General features: G+C 43.9%; 1 protein-coding gene across 1 annotated transcript in view; it reads left to right on the forward strand.

Annotated features, from left to right (window-relative positions):
• The window catches only part of THBS4 (thrombospondin 4), a 46,195-nt gene that overhangs the window by 14,081 nt on the left and 12,812 nt on the right, over window positions 1-19,302 (forward strand). The window contains exons 5-12 of the mRNA XM_065662736.1: window positions 7,029-7,111; window positions 7,953-8,004; window positions 9,354-9,526; window positions 12,454-12,591; window positions 13,177-13,254; window positions 16,709-16,861; window positions 18,163-18,267; window positions 18,507-18,614. Coding sequence (XP_065518808.1) covers window positions 7,029-7,111; window positions 7,953-8,004; window positions 9,354-9,526; window positions 12,454-12,591; window positions 13,177-13,254; window positions 16,709-16,861; window positions 18,163-18,267; window positions 18,507-18,614 — 890 coding nt within the window. The remainder of the gene's footprint in view (window positions 1-7,028; window positions 7,112-7,952; window positions 8,005-9,353; window positions 9,527-12,453; window positions 12,592-13,176; window positions 13,255-16,708; window positions 16,862-18,162; window positions 18,268-18,506; window positions 18,615-19,302) is intronic.

The raw sequence follows: 19,302 nt of genomic DNA on the forward strand, positions 1-19,302 counted from the left end.
CTTGGTTTGGACTGGGTATCAGTCAGCGGGTGGTGAGCAACTATATTGTACATCACTTGTGTTCATTGAGGTTTTTTTTATTTTCACCTTTTAATTTTCCCTTAGTTGTAGTAGTACTATATTTTACTTTAGTTACTAAGCTGTTCTTATCTCAACCCACTGGGTTTACATTCTTTCAGTTTTCTTCCCCATCTTGCCCAGGGAGGTAGGAAGTAGGGGGTAGTGAGTGAGTGGCTGTGTGGTACTCAGTTGCCAGCTGGTTTTAAACCTACACTATATATGTTTCTTTCCATGAGTCTGTCCAGTCAGTTTTGAATGCTTGATTAAGAATGTCTCCTGGTAAGAAATTCATCATGCCTGTTGGAGATACCTTCTACTGTTTACTTTGAACCTGCCTCTTCTAGTTCACAGAATCACAGAATCCCAAGGGTTGGAAGGGACCTCAAAAGATCATCTGGTCCAACCCCCCCGCAAGAGCAGGGTAACCTACAGTACATCACACAGGAACTTGTCCAGGCGGGCCTTGAATATCTCCAGTGTAGGAGACTCCACAACCCCCCTGGGCAACCTGTTCCAGTGCTCTGTCACTCTTACAGTAAAGAAGTTCTTCCTGATGTTAACGTGGAACTTCCTATGCTCCAGTTTACACCCATTGCCCCTTGTCCTATCACTGGATATCACTGAAAAAAGCCTAGCTCCATCATCCTGACACCTACCCTTTACATATTTGTAAACATTGATGAGGTCACCCCTCAGTCTCCTCTTCTCCAAGCTAAAGAGACCCAGCTCCCTCAGCCTCTCCTCATAAGGGAGATGTTCCACTCCCTTAATCATCTTTGTGGCTCTGCGCTGGACTCCTTCAAGCAATTCCCTGTCCTTCTTGAATTGAGGGGCCCAGAACTGGACACAATATTCCAGATGCGGCCTCACCAAGGCTGAGTAGAGGGGGAGGAGAACCTCTCTTGACCTACTAACCACTCCCTTTCTAATGCACCCTAAGATGCCATTTGCCTTCTTGGCCACAAGAGCACATTGCTGGCTCATGGTCATCCTCCTATCCACCAGGACCCCCAGGTCCCTTTCCCCTTCACTACTTTCCAGCAGGTCAACCCCCAACCTGTACTGGTACATGGGGTTGTTCTTCCCCAGATGCAAGACTCTACACTTGCCCTTGTTAAATTTCATCAAGTTTCTCCCCGCCCAACTCTCCAGCCTGTCCAGGTCTCGCTGAATGGCAGCACAGTCCTCTGGTGTGTCAGCCACTCCTCCCAGTTTTGTGTCATCAGCAAACTTGCTGAGGGTGCACTCAGTTCCCTCATCCAGGTCATTGATGAAAATATTAAACAGCACCGGTCCCAGCACCGACCCCTGAGGAACTCCACTAGTCACAGACCTCCAGCTAGATTCTGCGCCATTGACCACAACTCTCTGCCTTCTTCCTTTCAACCAGTTCTCGATCCACCTCACTACTTGATTGTCAAGCCCACACTTCCTTAGCTTATCTATGAGGATGCTGTGGGAGACAGTATCAAATGCCTTACTGAAATCAAGAAAAACTACATCTACCGCTCTACCATCATCCCTCCACCTAGTCACTTCCTCATAGAAGGCTATAAGGTTGGTCATACATGACTTCCCCCTCATAAAACCATGTTGGCTGTTCTTAATGACCCCCTCATCCTTGATATGCCTAGTGATGGAGTCAAGAATAAGTTGTTCCATCACCTTTCCAGGGATGGAGGTAAGGCTGACCGGTCTATAATTACCCGGGTCCTCCTTCTTGCCCTTCTTATAGATTGGTGTGACCTTTGCCATCCGCCAATCCTCAGGCACCTCGCCCGTTTCCCACGACTTTCCAAAGATGATGGAAAGTGGCCTAGCAATGACCTCCGCCAGCTCCCTCAGCACCCGTGGGTGCATTCCATCCGGACCCATCGATTTACAGATGTCCAGATTGCATAGCTGATCCCTAACCCAATCCTCATCTACCAAAGCAAACTCCTCCTTTGTCCTGACTCCTTCTGGGGCTATAGAAATCCGGGGCCCTCGGGGAGAGTCTGCAGGAGTAAAGACAGAGGCAAAGAAGGCATTCAGCACCTCTGCCTTCTTTATATCCTCTGTCTCCAGGGTACCCACTTCGTTCAGCAGTGGGCCTATATTGCCTCTTGTGTTAGTTTTATTTGCTATGTATTTGAAGAAGCCCTTTCTATTGTCTTTAACCCGACTAGCAAGATTGAGTTCCAAGGAGGCCTTAGCTGTCCTAATTGCCTCCCTACATCCTCTAACAACTGTCCTATATTCCTCCCAAGCGGCCAGCCCCTCCTTCCATAATCCATAGATTCTCCTTTTCCACTTGAGTTTGCCCAGCAGCTCCTTGTTTAACCACGCCGGTCTCCTAGATCCCTTACTTGACTTCCTACTTATTGGGACGCTCCGATCCTGAGCTTGGAAGAAGCGGTCCTTGAATGCTAACCAACTATCTTGAGCCCCTTTACCGCCTAGTACACTTTCCCATGAGACTTCCCTTAGCAGTTGACTGAAGAGGCCAAAGTTGGCCCTTCGGAAATCCAGAACTGTGGCTTTGCTAGGTATTCTATTCCTCCCACACAGGATCCTAAACTCCACCATCTCATGGTCACTGCAGCCAAGGCTGCCATTGACCGTCACCACTTCGACCAAACCCTCCTTGTTGGCGAGTACTAAATCTAGCAGCGCTGCTCCCCTAGTTGGTACGTCCACCATTTGCATTAAGAAATTATCATCAATGCACTCGAGGAACCTCCTAGACTGTGAATGACTGGCTGTGTGAGTCTTCCAGCAAATATCGGGGTAATTAAAGTCCCCCACGACGACTAAGGCATGTAGTCGCGAGGCTACTTCCAGTTGCCTGTAGAAAGCCTCATCAACTCCTTCGTCCTGATCAGGAGGTCTGTAATAGACCCCCACAACTGTATCACCCGTGCCAGTCAGCCCCTTGATTCGTACCCACAGACATTCCACTTGCTCCTCATCCGACCCCGGACAGAACTCAATACATTCTAGTTGCTCTCTCACGTAAAGAGCCACTCCACCACCTCGCTTTGCTGACCTATCTTTCCTAAAAAGGACATAGCCATCCATGACCACATTCCAGTCATGTGAACTGTCCCACCATGTCTCTGTAATCGCCACTAGATCATAACCTTTAGCCCGCACACAGACTTCTAACTCCTCCTGTTTATTCCCCATGCTGCGTGCATTGGTGTACAGGCATTTCAGGGAGCCAGTCCTAGTACCCTTTTTCCCCTGCGGGACAGGGTCTAAAAAGCTATCCTTTCCCACAAGTGAAACAAGAGATTGATAGTCCTCCTTAGCCCGCCATCCTTCAATCCCTAGCATGTTCCTCTTGGGCTTGTCCCCAACAGGCCCAGTTAAATCCCCTCCCCCCTTCATAACTAGTTTAAAGCCCTGTCAATAAGCCCTGCTAACTCCTGCCCCAAAACCCTTTTTCTTCTCTGGGACTGGTGTATCCCGCCTGTCACCAGCAAACCAGGTGTCCCATACAGCAGCCCGTGACTGAAAAACCCAAACCCCTGCCTTTGACACCAGTCACGTAGCCATACATTAACCTGCAGAGTCTTCTTATATATCCCTTCACCCTCGCTTGCAACAGGTACGGAGGCAAACACCACTTGCGCTCCAGACCCTTTAACCAGCCGTCCCAGGGCCCTGTAGTCTCTCTTCATTGCCCTTACGTTCCTCGTAATAATTTCGTCACTGCCAACCTGAAAAACCAGCAGTGGGTAGTAGTCAGACGGCTGCACCAGTTCAGAGAGCTTCTTTTTAACATCTCTAATCCGAGCCCCAGGCAGGCAGCAGACCTCCCTGTGGGGTGGATCCGGTCGACAAATGGGCCCTTCTGTTCCCCTCAGAAGGGAGTCACCCACCACAATTACTCTTCTTTTCTTCTTGGTTGGGGAAGTTCTGAGGTATGTGGGTGAGTGACTAGCCCTGGGTGACTCACTAGATAGATTTGCCTCACCATCTCCATTCACCTGGCCCTGAATTTCCAAGACCTCGTACCTGTTATTCAAGGGCAACTGGGAGGGAGGAAGGGATTGTGAGGGTTTTCGCTTACCTCTCCGAGGAGGAACCTCCCTCCATCCATCCTTGTCCATTAAGCTCTCTCCTTCTGTCTGATGGTAGGAGGGAAGGGGATCCATATCTTGTTGAACCACTTCCCTCTGCCCTTGCCTTAGGGTGTGGTTCCACCAATCTATTTCACTTTCACACTCTCTAATGGCTCTCAACCTTTCTACCTCCTCCCTCAGTTCAGCCACCTGCCTGAGCAGGTCATTTATTTGCTCACAGCGAACACAAGCAGTATCACTGGCTCCCTCCAATACAAGTGCCAGGCTCAGGCATTCGCTGCAGCCAGAGACCTGCACAGCTGCATGTCTGCAGGAAGGCTCAGTCTGGATACCCACATTAGTACTCACTGCAGCTTTCGATCGTGTTGTAACCATGATCTATCTGGTCAATCAATCCGTCTACGTCCCTCAGCACTCCTTCCCCCTCCTGTACTCCAGGCGAGTCCTCTCGATGAGGCGGTTGGAACGCTTCCCTGCCCGCTCCCCTGCCCGCTCGCCTGCCCGCGCGAACTGCCACGCAAACTGCCTCGACGCTCTCTGTTTGCCGGCTCTGTTTGCCTCGACGCTCTCTGTTTGCCGGCTCTGTTTGCCTCGACGCTCTCTGTTTGCCGGCCCTGGTCGCCGCGCTCCTGGTCGCCGCGCTCCCTGGGAAGGTTTTTTAGCCACTCCCAGCTGGTGCCACTCCTCCTGGCTCCGCCCCCTGTGAGTCAGCCCCTCGCGGGAGCTGAGCTTCCGAGTCCTGGGCAAGTCCTGTTGAGGACTTGAGGCTCCCTCCTCAGTGGCTCTTGTCGCTCTGAGGTGAGGCTCCTGGACGCTGATCTCTCCCCTCTCCGCTCCGGTGTTGCAGGCGTCCTCTCTCAAGCTACTCACCTCAGCAACTGATCGAGAGTGGCTGTTGGTGGCCGGTTTGATGTGCAACTTCTATATGTAGCTTCTTTGATGGAGGATTATAGGCTGACAGGAAACTGTTCTCTTGTCAGCCATGATCTGTAATTTAATCATGGCTGGATCTCTGCCCAGGTAACCATAGTCTCTTTGAATGATGTTTCAGGACTCTGACTTTGCCAAATGGGGGCAAGTAGGGTACTTGAACCAGTATTGTTCCCAAGAAAGCTAGAAGTATCTGTGAGGCATTTCATTATGGCCTGTACTTACACAAGCTAGTGTTTATGCATTTGTCCTGCCTCTACCAATGCAATGGAGCTGGTGCACCTCTATATCCAAGGCCCTGTGCTGGAACATGTTGTCCAGAGAAGTTGTCAGTGGAAGTGTTCAAAGTCAGGTTGGGCTGAGCTTTGGGCAACTTAACCTAGTGAAGCACATCCTTGCAATGGCTAGGACAAACCTGTTGGACTAGGTTATATTTAATGGTCTCTTCAAACACAAACCATACTATGAGTCTATACTGCAGACAAACAAACAAAAAAACACACATGCACACAGAGAAACCAAACAAAATAATAAACAAACAAACAAAAAAACCCAAACCCAAGCAAAATAAGAACAGACCCTAGCAATCTGTCCCAACAGCCTGTGTGCCAAAGTTCCAGTGTGGGACTGTGAAATACCCATAATCCTAAATTCTTGTGCAGTCCTCCCAGATAAAAACAAGACAAGGTTGAGACAAGAACAGAGGCAGGTTCTGGAACAGGTGGTTCATGAGTTTTTAAACTTGCTCCGTCTTTTGATGAGAAAGTCTGAAATGAAGAAAACTTAGTATGTTAGGAGTGGGATAATTCCCACTGGACATCGTTTGAAGTTTGAAACAGGTAAAGATTAAGAAAAGTGTTTTTCACGTAATTTTTCAGTACTCACAGAAGTGACACATGAATAAACCTCCCTGAAGCCGTTGGGCATAATATCAAAATACCCTGCCTGATTAGAATGCAAAAGAGCATATATTTGTGAAATTTGTTTAGACATACAGACTTAGAGAAGTAAAAAAATGGCTGCTCAAGAGAACTACAAACTCAGAAGTGAGCTACAAACAGAAGCTACGACAAGCTAATGTACTAACCGTGCTCTCTGCTACTCTTCTGTCACTGGGTCAAAACTAGTGTTTCATTTAACAGGTGGGCATCTTGTGATCTTGGCTCATGGACAGATGTAACTTTTGGTCTTGTCTTGGAGGTCTTTAATTTGTTGCTTGTTATTGAGAACTGGCTTTGGTGTGAATTCATAGCATGTTGTGAATCCATGCAAACTCTGCACCTCCTAGAAGCAAAGGCAGCCATGAAATGTGTGTACAATGCCTTTTGGAAGAAAAGCCAATTGCAGGTCTTAAAAGGACTGTTTGCATCAGAGCAGGCACTCCTGATGTGTGGTCAGAGCTGTACAATGAGATTGCTCAGAAAGCTGGGTAACTTCACTTTGAAATTATGCAGGAATCAATTGTGCTGACATGGAATACACTTATAAAGGGTGACTTCCCATTGTATGCTCAGATACTTCATGCCCACCTTGCCCTACTGCCCCAGATGGGTTACCACTATAAGCTTGAAATCCTAAGGTTTCACTTAAGGTTGCTGGTCTCAGGCGTGGAGGGAACCAGTAGCACTAGTGGCATTATTTCCTAGTGGTGCTAGGCCCTACTAGAGAGCCTTGCCACTGAAATAACAGTAGAAAAACAGACTGGTTTTCTCTCCATGGAGAGATTTCTGTTTTGCCTGTTTATGTGATACACAGTGGAGCTCAGTCCAGAAAACCCTTAAGTATTCAAATCACTATAAAAATTGGAAATAGATACTGTGTTTGGTCTAAGGATTCCTACAGGGCATAAGTAAAAAATAATGTCTGCCCTCCTTAGCTCTTCATGGTGTTTCCATCTTGTATCTCAAAATTATCATGGCAAATAAGGGAGAGTTGTGTGCACACTTTCTCATTGCTGTTTCCCTGCAGGTGATTTTAATAGGCAACTAATGGGTCAGATGATGCAGATGAACCAGATACTGGGAGATGTGAAAGACCTTCTCAGGCAACAGGTACTGTATAAAGGCTTAAGTGTGAAATATCCCAAGCTTGCCACTTTTGATAGAGTCAGTGAGAAATTCACATAAGCAATAAACTCCTGTGTAGATTTCATTGCCTCAGAGGTACGACACAGTGGAGAAGAAATAACCATATAGGTGCTGGTACCCTGTGATTGCTATGGAGGATCACTGAATGTAGGAGTGCTTATTCAGATACAGAAAATCTCATGTCTTAAGTGGAGAGGAACTAGAGTAACCACCCTAGCTTGCTGTTAGGTAGAGGTAGGTCTATCAGAACTGAACTTACATTTGTTTCACTTGCTTGTGGGTAGCAGAACATGGTGGCACAAGCCTTTGGTTAAGTATGTTACTCCTAAGGGTCTGTTGATGATGGCTGAAGTATAGCAACCATTATCACTGCCCTTAATTTTATGGTATAAAGAACATCTATCAAGATAGACTATCTATATTGCATGGTTGGTGTGATATCTTGGGGAAGAAATCATAGAATCATAGAAAGGACCTTAAGATCATCTAGTTCCAATCCACCTGCCATGGGCAGGGACACCTCACACTAGACCACATTGCCTAAGGCTCTGTCCAGCCTGGCCTTGATCACTGCCAGTGATGGAGCATTTACCACTTATTTGGGCAACCTATTCCAGTGCCTCACCACTCTCACAGTAAAGAACTTCTTCCTTATATCTAACCTGAACTTTCCCTGTCTTAGTTTGAACCCATTATCCCTTGTCCTGTTGCTGCAGTCCCTGATAGGTGATAATGACTCCTCTGGCAGCCAGGTGCAAAATAACTTGCCTGTATCCAAATAACATTTGGTTTCTATATCCTCAAGGTCAAGGAAACAACTTTTCTGAGAAATACCATAGCTGAGTGCCAAGCATGTGGTAAGTATTCCTGGTATTCCCAGTAAAAGGCAATCAGATGAGATGTACAGTCATTTAAAAACTAGTATTCGTTGCATCAGCTTTATGTTGTTTCTAAGAAATACTCTTAAAAAATATTACTTTTCAGTGTTTTAGATGTATTGGACACAAATTTAAAATGGATTTTCATTAGAGAAAAAGCTTTCAGTTTCCATAGGCCTGATAATCATCTATCAGGGGATAAACCCCTACTAAATCAAGCAGTACCACTCACCCTGTACTGTCAGTTCTTGCTCTGCCGCAAAGCTGTGCCGTGGGTTCCTGGGGAGGGAGACAATGCCTGCAAGGAATCTTATGAACTATCTTAGTAGGAGAACAAAGGAGGAATCATGTTCTGCTCTAGCTGGTATTGTCAGTCTGAGGAAGACCCTATGCAGTCCACCTGAAAGTCATCTGATTCTGAGTAGGCAGTCACTGATGAGCAGCAGGAAGACCCAAAACATGGTCTCCGTCTTTTCACTAAATAGAAGCAATAAATACTGTCCTAAATGCCACTGCATGGACCTCCTCCATGACTGACAATCAGGACATACATGCGCTCAGTATAAAAATCAGAATACCCCCTTACTGGGTGGGGCGAAAGGCTTTAAACTCATCAAGCCTTTTAGTTTATTTCTTCTCTAAGTCTGTCAGCCGCATCAAAGCTCAAGTTGAGCTCCCACCAGATTAACCTTTATGTGTAACTGCCAAAGAAAAAGTCTTTTAAGGCCTCATGCATGAGTACCAAGGTTCAGTACCTGCCAGTCTCAAAAAAACTTTGCTCTTCCGTGGGGCTGGTATCTGTGCACCTAAGCCATTGTACTTGCATGTCCTTCTGTGTGTTCATGGGCTGCCAGCTGCTGCTTCTTTATTCCTCTTATTTGTAGACTGTCAGATGTGTTCTTGAAAAGTCATGGCACTGTTTTTTTTATAAAGTGGTAGTGTTGCCAATTTAGCCAGAGAAATGTGTTGTACTATGACACAAGTCCCTTGGGGCACCTGAGGTAACTGGCTTTCAGTTTCCTCCTGCTGGCCAGGAACAGATCTGTGCTGGGACTAACCTAGCAGAAAGGCTCCCATGTGTAGCCAGGAGAAGCACGTGGATCTAACAAAATAGCCTTAATTTCCCCTGTCTGGGGACTCAACAAGATCCTGGGCCATTCCCTGCAGGATGTCTCTTCAGCCACAGCACAGCTGGTAGCAGCGTGGTGCAGAAACATCAAGCCCCTGCTGCGCAGCCTCCTGGGGATTTCTTCAGAACACTTGCCAGCTAAAAGCCATAATGGATGTTTCTTTCACTCGCTGAAACTGTTGTTCTTTCTGCATTAAAGGTTTGGGAACTGTGAATTTTCCAACTCAGCTTCCTAGGCGCAGTAAACCCAAATGCGAAGTTAATTCCTGCTTCAGGGGAGTCCGGTGCATGGAGACAGCAGAGGGATTTCAGTGTGGCTCCTGCCCTGAAGGACTCACAGGAAATGGAGTTACCTGCTCAGATATTGATGAGGTAAAAAATAGTGACTTTCACTGAATTTAAAAAAAAAAAAGAAAAAGGATAGGGGAAATAAAAAGCAACTGTTTCATACATGTCAATGGGTTGCTGATGCTTGCTGTCTTCAGCATTTGCTGACTGCTTGCACAGTGAATGTTAATTCATTCTGATTTGATTCCACCTCCTTATTTTGCTGTTGCTGCAACTTTATGGAGGTTATATGTGTGCAAACTTGAAATACCCTGGTGAGTTGAGGACTTTAATTTTGGAAGAAAAACCCAACCAAAACAAACAAAAGAAGCTTTTGACATAGTTGTTTCTATTCCCCAAGAAGATTCAGCAGCTTTTGTTACAGGCTGCAGAAGCCCTTCTTATCAATATGGGCTTTGTTTCTTTAAATTGTAGTGCTTCTGAACCAGCTATGAAGACCAAAGTCTTCTCTTCAACCCAGACTGGAGCAATGTTTTTCAGCCTTATGTTAAAAGTCTGTGAAAGAAAATAAACATTTATTGTTATTGTTGCTTTTATCTTCTTTATGGTTGTGTTGAAAGTTGATAATGTTGACTTAAATTTGCCTTTTTTTTTTCCTTGTGTTATGTTAGAAAGTCAGATCTTGCTTGTACTAAGGACTGAGTTAATAAATTGAAATCTTAAGCAATTAAATAAAATCTGTGTTAATTGGAATGTGACAATCAGAACACAAACGACAAAACCACTTCCCAGTTCACCACATTTTTTTCTGTATGATGATTTTTTGCCATTGCTCTTTAGTGATTTTTCTGGAAAAACACCTGGAGGTAGTAGACCAGGGAACCAGGAGAATTAGGTCATTAACTGTGCCTGCGGATAGCACAGTACTACCAACGTGGCTGCCTAATGATGTAGCACAGCAAAAGCAATTCCTTTTTTCTACTTCCCAGGCAACAGGAGATGTGCTTTGACTGCTCTTTTGGTTTACTCCCTCCTGTAGGCCATCAGCAGAAAGGATGCAATGTGTCCAACTTATATCTGTCTGTGAAAAAGTAAATGGGTTAAGTGTGGCAGTTTCCCGAGTTGCAGGCAATACCTTTTGTTTTGCCTCACATGACATGGACTATGTCTGCTGCAACAGAAGGTGCAAAAAATGGAGGTGAAGCCCTGAAATGTGAATGCAAGAGGTGAAGCTGAAAGAGCTGTGGTGTGAGTTTCATGCCACAGATAACCATGGTGAGAGTCTCAGGCCAGCCTAGCTGGAGCCTACCGGTACACATAGTTTCCTCCTCCTGAGCCATACCTAGACTGAGGCGGAGCATGGTGATAATCTCCCTACCATTTTCAGGGTTGGAGCAACACTACTCTTGACAGTGGTAGGAAAACAGAGACTGGTCTGTAGTGACATGGTTTCTCATATGAGGTCTTTACATGAACACAGCTACTAAAATGTCACCTAGTCTGGTGTGGGTCTTTTCACCAGTAAATAACTCTTTAACAGGTGGATTTTCACTTACGGTTGTGCAGGGGGGAAAAGAGGTAATAAATGGCAATAGCTTTTAATTTTCATTCTCTAATAAGAGAGGATGTATCATATTTGTTTTCCTGAGTTAGCTGAGAGTATGAAGTAATATTTTTTTATTATTTTTGAAAGCTTTTTAGAAATCTTCTGGGAGAGTACCTTTCTGCTGACTAAAAATTTTCTGTGCTTCCTAGTAGCTGACATTTATAAAGAAGTTCATATACAAATTCTGCTAAAGACAAATCTAGAGGATGCCTCACTCAGAGCTGCCATAATCTTTTCTGAGGCTTTTAGCATCTCTGCAATATGCTCCCTTATTCATTACCAGTTTGAAGACATTACTTTCATATCCTGTTATTTTGGGAGTTGCAGCTCTGCTCTGTTTATGGTGCAACTTGAGTGCCCTCTGCTGCCTATAATGAAAAATCCACAGCAAATGAGCACAAAATGTCTGTCCTGGGTTTTACATTTTCCTTATGCTAGTTGGCGACCTACTTCTAACAGATCTTTCCATCAAACATACTTCGATATTAAACATAACTTTTCTTGTTCCATTGCGTATGTGTTACAAGTTGTATGTTTGTTGTAGGTGGGTATCTTCTGGCTTGTTCTCCCTCCATCTTGCAGATGTTTTTCTGTTACTGATCAAGGAGGGGAGAAAAATGAATATTTTTAAAGCTCTTTTCTATTTCTTTCTCATGTTTCTTATTTACGGTTGTCTTTCAGCCATGTGTAGCATGATGGTATGTTGAAGTTTTCAGTACTTAGAAATATTACCTAGTACAGAGAGGCAGCAACACAGGATGTGATTTCCCAAACTGGCACCCACAAGGCAGGTGAAATGGGTCATAACTGTTCTGTAAGTCTACATGATGGCAGTAAAGCAGATGGTGCCTTCAGGCCAAAGGTGATGCTGTGACCGTGTGCGATTCTGGGAGCAGTACCAAGGGTTGTGTTTGGGCCTCCAGTCTAGAAATGTGTGAGTGCCACTGGCACATCCTTTCTCATCTGCGTTATGTTTGGGTTACTTCTGGCTGTGAGATTTGCCCAAATATAAATGAAGGGAGATGCTGCTGCCACTTTTGTGTGCACAAAACGAAACTGGAGGGCCATTTGATGGGTTGTAGTTCTACAGATGTCTGTCCTGATATTGTGGTTGGGATGCTTCCACGGGGCTCTCAGCCTCCAAGGGAATTGAACCTACCCAGCAAAAAGGACTGGCATCAGAGCTTAGGGCATCAACTGCAGGCTATCATGGAAGACTGCAGGCAGATGAAGACCTACTGGGGTAAGAAATATCTGCAGAGTCTGTTCCTCTCTAAGCCAGTTTTGAACAGAAGACATACAGACATTACATGTAGCGATGCCTTTGACTGAGAAGTCTGTGCACATAGTCAGGGTCTGGATGTTACTGAAGCACAAACGTGCTCGGTTCATTTTTTCTTTGCAGTGTCGTTACAACCCTTGCTTCCCTGGAGTGCGATGTGTGAACACTGCTCCAGGTTTCCGATGTGAGTCTTGTCCCCCAGGATATACAGGACAAACTGTGCAAGGGATAGGCCTCAGCTATGCCAAGAGCAATAAGCAGGTGAGTGGCAGCGTCTGTGTGGCAACCGCCATTGCAAGTTGCTGATTTATGTCAATGCATCTCTATTGTACTTTATTTATACTTCAGTCATTCCATAAATGCCTTGTGTAGTTAGGCAGAGCTGAGTGTTTCAATCAGAAGATCTGAGTTGTGTTTTCTTGGCTTTAATGGGAGTATTAAGAGTCGAATACTCAGATTGGTATATAAACAAAAAAAAAATGTCAGTATCTTCACAGGTGTTTCTGAACAAGGGCACTTTGTTGATGGCTGCAAACTGGCTTTGAACTAGGAAGAGTGTGATAGAGAAGGCCTATTTTATTGTCATTTTTTTCATGTTTCTGTAGCACCCACCCTACAGTTGTCTAAACTCTTGTGGGCAAACCAGAAGCCCATCCTAAGTTTTAAATTTTCTGTATCACAGAGGTCCACTGGAAGGTATGCCTATGGGTATGTCTGTGCCATCCTGAGAGTGGTTTCAGGAGAGTCTATGACTCTTTTCTAGACTTAAATTTCAGCGGCTTTTCTTCAGACTTGGATCTCAGATTAACATTGTTCCTATTACATGATGATTTGTTTTGTTGCTAGGTCTGCCTAGATATTGATGAATGTCAGAATGGTGGACTTGGACTCTGCGTTCCAAATTCCCATTGCATAAACACTTTGGTAAGCACCTTTTCATTTGTGGCTTTAAAAAAATTGACTGTTCTAAAATTCCTTGAGGCTAGGATTGGATTTATGGCTCTGATTGATGAACTGAATAATACAGTTTGTTTGTTGGCTTCATCTAAACCAAACAATCATTTCCTCTTTTCCTGTCTATTAATAAAAATAAATCAATACTTTATTTGTCATTAACATGTCCATTTGAGCTGTATCCTTATCGATTTCCCTGAGGAATGTCAGGAACTATTCTCTCCACATCATCCAGTTATGTGTGTTTGTGAGTACGCTATTGCAAGGAACCTCCTTTGAAAGATTAAATCTTTGCTTCCCCTCTTCCCACTTGGGAACTGCTGCAACAAGCTGTTCTCCTAGGTGCTCTTTTCATAGGAGTAATGTCTTCACTTTGTTAGGGTATCCTTCTTAATAAGTACAGAGAGGAAGACAGCTGAGGTTGGTACAACATTTTTAATACCCACAGGTATTTAGTCTAGGAGAGCAAGCATAACAGAAGTACAAACAGCTATGCTTTGAAAGGTTTGAAAGATACTAGGCTCCAAAAGAACAGGGCTCACAAACCTTTTAATGCTATGAAGCAAGTTAGACCTTCCACTTAGAATCGCAGAATTAGAGTTATTTAGGTTGAAAAAGACCCTTAAGATCATGAAGTCCAACCATTTACCTAACACTGCCAAGTGCACCGCTAAACCATGTCCCTAAGTGCCACATGTGCATATCTTTTAAATAACTCAAGGGATGGTGACTCAACCATTTTCCTGGGCAGCCTGTTCCAGTACTTGATAGCCCTTCTGGTTTTTTTTTTTTTCTAATATCCAATCAAAACCTCCACTCGCACAGCTTGAGGACATTTCCTCTTGGTCTATCGCTTGACAAATCATTAGATGCTTCCTTTCAGGTAGCTGTAGGAAGAGATAAGGTCTCCCCTGAGCCTACTTTTCTCCAGGCTAAGCAACCCCAGTTCTTTTACTTGCTCCTCACCACACTTGTACTCCAGACCCTTCACCAGATTTGCTTCCCGTCTCTGGACCTACTTCAGCTCCTCAATGTCTCTCTTGTCGTGAGGGACCCAGAACTGAACACACAGGATTCAAGGTGCAGCCTCACCAGTGCCCATTACAGGGGATGATCACTGCCCTGGCCCTGCTGGCCACACTATTGCTGATACAGGCCAGGATGCCGTTGGCCTTGGCTGCCTGGGCACAGGCTGGATCATGTTCAGCTCCTTCCATCAGCACCCCCAGTTCCTTTTCCATGAGCAGTTTTCCAGACACTCTTCAATAAGCCTGTAGCATTGCATGGGGCTGTTGTGGCTCAAGTGCAAGACCTGGCACTTTGCCTTGTTGAACATCATACCATTGGCCACAGCCCATTGATCCAGCCTGCCCAGATCCCTCTGCAGGCTCTTCCTCCCCTCCAGCAGACCAACACTCCCACCCAACTGCGTGTTGTCTGCAAACCTGCTGAGAGTGTATTTGATCCTCTAATCCACATCAAAAATAAGACTTTGATGACTTTGATAACTTTGATTTACTATAAAATAAAGATATTAAACAGAACTGGCCCCAGTACTGAGCCCTGGGGAAAACCAGGAGATCAGGTTGGTCAAGCAGGATCTGCCCTTCATAAACATGTGCTGACTGGGCCTCATCACCTGGTTGTCCCATGTGAGCTACTTATGCTACTGAAAATACTGTTCTGCTATAGCTGGGTGTACAAAGCAGGCTTTCTCCATTACAAGGGAAAGGTTGAAAGTATCATGGGGGTAAAAGTGGTCCTTTGTGCAGCTAAGTATTGTTGAGGCTATCAGTAGTGTTTGAAATTATTGCTTTCTTTGTGAATAACCTTGTTTTTCTAGGACTGCTTTCAATGTTCAGTATGATTTATGGTTTGGATTTTTTTGTGTGGTTTTTAATTTGGGTGTTTTTCATATCTAGAACATTTCTATCACATGCTGTATCGTACTGCGTGACTAGACATAACTAGTCCTCTTCAGGAAGTCATGAGGACCTACTTGTAGATGGCAACAAGTGTCCTGCCATCTGTCAAAGCAGCAGTGTACGTTTCTTACTCCTGTCTCCTTTAGAAACAGTTTGGTCTGAAAGTGCTGCCTTAAAGGCTATTTTAATGCATACGAGGGCTTGATATAGGACAGAATTTACCGAGTAAATTCAGGAGACTCCAGAAGATATTAGTCTGTCATCCATTAGGAGAAAGTGCACAGGCCGGTATGTTTTATATAGGCCATACCATTTGCATAGCCCAGTGATTATTTCACTCTTCACATATCTGCGTATATTCATCTTCAGCCTGGAAGTATGCAGACAGTGCAGAGTTAAAGTTTGGAATGAAGCTAGGAACATAGGACAAAAATAATACCTAGATGGGTAGAAAATGTATATCTCTTTGATGGCTGACTAGACAATCCTGACAGTTCCCCTTACAAGCTTTGTATGGGAAGAGTGACGGTGTGAGAAGTGCCTCAATTTTACAAAGGGATGGATGCACAAGTTTGACAGAGATCTGACTGTTTCTGTTTCTCAACATGTCAAAAATAATTATTCTTTATAAGAGAAAAAAAAATGTTTAACTTTTATGTCATAGGTTACAAATCTACAAGTGTGTGAGGTTTCGGCTTTTGGGGTTTTTTTTTGAGACAAAAGCCATATTAAGGGTCAAAAGAAGAACCCTTCTTACCAGCATTTATCCATTTGTATCTCATGGTGATCATTTTAGCACACACTTCCTTGGCTTAGCTCCTTTGGGTTTGTTTACGCAAGAGAGTGGCATAATATAAAATATATATATGCATGTAGGTAAACCACTAGAAAAGGTGACATGGATGTTCTCATTGCAGTGTAAATGAGGATGACTACGTCTTCAGCTCTTGAATTCTTTTCTGAAGAACATTTAACTCAAATTGGCTTACAAACATACAAGTTAAAAAAAAAAAAAAGGAGCAAAAACACGCTGAACTTTCTTGTCTCTCACTGATTAAAAGTTGTTGTGCCTAGTTGAGTTTATTAAAAACTAATGGATCTGCTTTACACTGAAATAAGAGCATCCAGTCTCACTGAACAGGTGCTGCTTACAATTTTACATGTTTTGTCTACCTGGAAGCTGCCTGAAAGCAGCTCAGACTGATGCTGGGAGGGACAAGGCATCGTGAAGAAGCTTTTACTGCTACATGACTTTTCTCTGGCTTAACAAAAGACTCGTCTAAAAGGCAGCAGTTGAGCATATTTTTCAGCTTGCACTGAGGGAGCCAAACCTGATTTTCGTGTAGGAAATAGTTTGTTCACAGTGCAAGGAGGCCTGATTGGATGAAAAACTACACTTGCACAGCATAAGCAGTGTGGCATGAGTCTTGCCAGCATGCTTGATTTAAAAGAAAAGAAGTCCCATTAAAGGGCTGGCTAGTAACTTTTTGTTCTTACAGGGGTCTTACCACTGTGGCCAGTGCAAACCAGGATACACAGGAGACCAAATCAGAGGATGTCAAGCTGAAAGAAGCTGCAGAAATCGAGCCCTCAATCCATGCAGTGTGCATGCTCGTTGTATTGAGGAAAGGAGAGGAGAGGTGACATGTATTGTGAGTTCATAAATTCATGCTTTTGTACAATGAAAAATAGCCTTTTTTAGGCTGGAACTGGGAAAGTCTTTGTGTTGAGTATTTTAACTGGATCTTAACTGGGCACACTAGCCCAGACCAGCTATGAAAATAACCAGGCCAAGTCTATCTTGCAATTGCTTTCTTCTTGCAGCATCTCTGTAAGGCAGCCATGCACATTTACTATATTTACTGTGTCTATACAACTAGATCTTTGGGAATGGCTTTTATAGACTTTCTAAAGTCTCCTCAGAAAAGACTGTTGAATGTCACTCTACAGAAGACATCACAAGGACAAATTCCTCTCCTGGTGCTCATCTACATAGCTGTGGGATCCTCTCTGCATACCCAGTGTGCCTGTACTTGCCTGCTGACAGAGATGATGTTTTTCTAAGTGAGACCGAGACCACAGATTCTAGACGTAGGTAGGCTGTACTGTGCTTTCCAGCCATGGGACCAGAGGAGCACCAAGTGGCACATAACTTCCATAGTAAGAATCTAACTGAAGTATATTACTTAGTTTTTCCAGCTTGCAAGGCGAAACAAGAGACTAATCCTGTGTCCTAAATTTGGATACAGTGCATGTTTTTGCCGGCACTTGTTTTGGTCTCATTTTTAAGTACATCTGTTTCAAGAAGTATCTGGGATATTTTAAGTCCGTACTGTAATTGTAAGATAGCTAGAAACTTGTGTTAGGCAAGCCTTCATTTTAAGGAGAGGACAGAGTTTGACATGCACTTCTATGCATCAGTCTTCAGTTACAAGACAAATTAGGCGTTAATTTTAGACAGTACCAATCTAATTGGCTAAGAGAAACTTGCATGCAAATGCACTTGCTTTGCTGATGCAAATTTAGTAACTGTCAGCACAGTTCTGTCTAGTTGCAGACATATTGTTGAGATAGTGAACAAAACGCAGTCATCCCCTCGAGCCGTGGGCTCCTTGCTGACTACTAGCTGCATATTCTGCCTAGGTCGCGTCTTCCTGGTCAGTGTCTAAAATAAATCTATAGCTTTCACTGAAATCATTGTGTTGCAGACACACATTCCATTTAGCATCAAGTCTTGGCTCTTTCTAGCTGTGTCTAGATATAGAAAGCTTGAAACAAAAGTTTTCTTTCCACATTTTTGAGAGATGGTGAAGTGTACCTCACTGTAGTTCAGGGACTGTCCATTCCTGGTGTATGTTTGTGTTTTGAAGACTGTTGTGGGGTTTCCTTCTTGAATATTGCTACAGTGACTCATTAACCTTTTGGTAGTACTACCATGGTGTTTTATTGATAGTGTGGCATTGGCTGGGCTGGTGATGGCTATATTTGCGGAAAAGATGTTGACATTGATGGCTACCCTAATGAAGAACTCTCATGCTCTGCTGAAAACTGCAGAAAAGTAAGAAATTCTTTCTTAATCCTATAATATAAATTCAGAGCATGAAGGGGTAAAGAGGAAGAGTGGAAGAAGCACGACTAGATGCGTTAACTTTTTTCAAGGAATTGAATTTATCTGGCTAAATCTGGTTTTAAATTTGATTCAGTGCTTAATTAAAACAGTAATAGAAAAAGTCATTGAAATTATGAAGGCATCCAGTTTACCCATAGAACACTAGAAAAGTCTCATTTTATATCTAGGACAATTGCAGATTTGTCCCAAACTCTGGACAAGAAGATGCCGATGATGATGGGATTGGAGATGCCTGTGATGATGATGCAGATGGAGATGGCATTCCCAATGAGCAGGTGCTGTGTATAGATCTGGGGGGGGTGGGGGGGGTGTCTGTGGGGGGGGGTGTCTGTGTGAACAGTAGGATTTCACACTACTGCAATAGGCAGTGATTTTGAAATATGGCTCACTACTATTTGCCAGTGATTATCCCATACCTTCAGTGTAAGCAGCTGTCTAAATCCTGTCTTTTTCTTTCATAGAATGCTCACTATTATAAGACCTAAAAAACCCAGGCTGTTTCACAGAGCCTTAAATCCCTCTGTGAGGGATTTACTAGTGTATGCTCCATTATTATATTTTATCATTGAATTCTAGAGCTTTCTGCATATAGAACTTGTGTCCTTGTCACACTTCCCTATAGCATGGCCTTCAGGAACATTACTTTCATTAGTGTCTTTTTAAATAGTAGGTTGACCTCACATCATATTCCAGGAGGGATCCAAACCCCATGCAAATTAATGGGTCTCTTGCCAATTGCTTGAAGAAAGCTTTGAATCATGTTCTGAAAGTGAAAGAGGTTTCCATGTGGGTACACCACTGCAGAATGTATCAGAGATTAAATTCAGACCATAAAAGCTCTTCTGTGTTCACCCCATACCCTCACAAGCACACTGTGGTTCTACATGAAGATCTTTCTGTGTTATTGCTTAATGCACTTCCAAGATAGACAAGAAGAACACTCTATTCAGATTACAAATGTCC

This window comes from Lathamus discolor, chromosome Z (assembly GCF_037157495.1).
Source record: "Lathamus discolor isolate bLatDis1 chromosome Z, bLatDis1.hap1, whole genome shotgun sequence".
Lineage (NCBI taxonomy): Eukaryota > Metazoa > Chordata > Aves > Psittaciformes > Psittacidae > Lathamus > Lathamus discolor.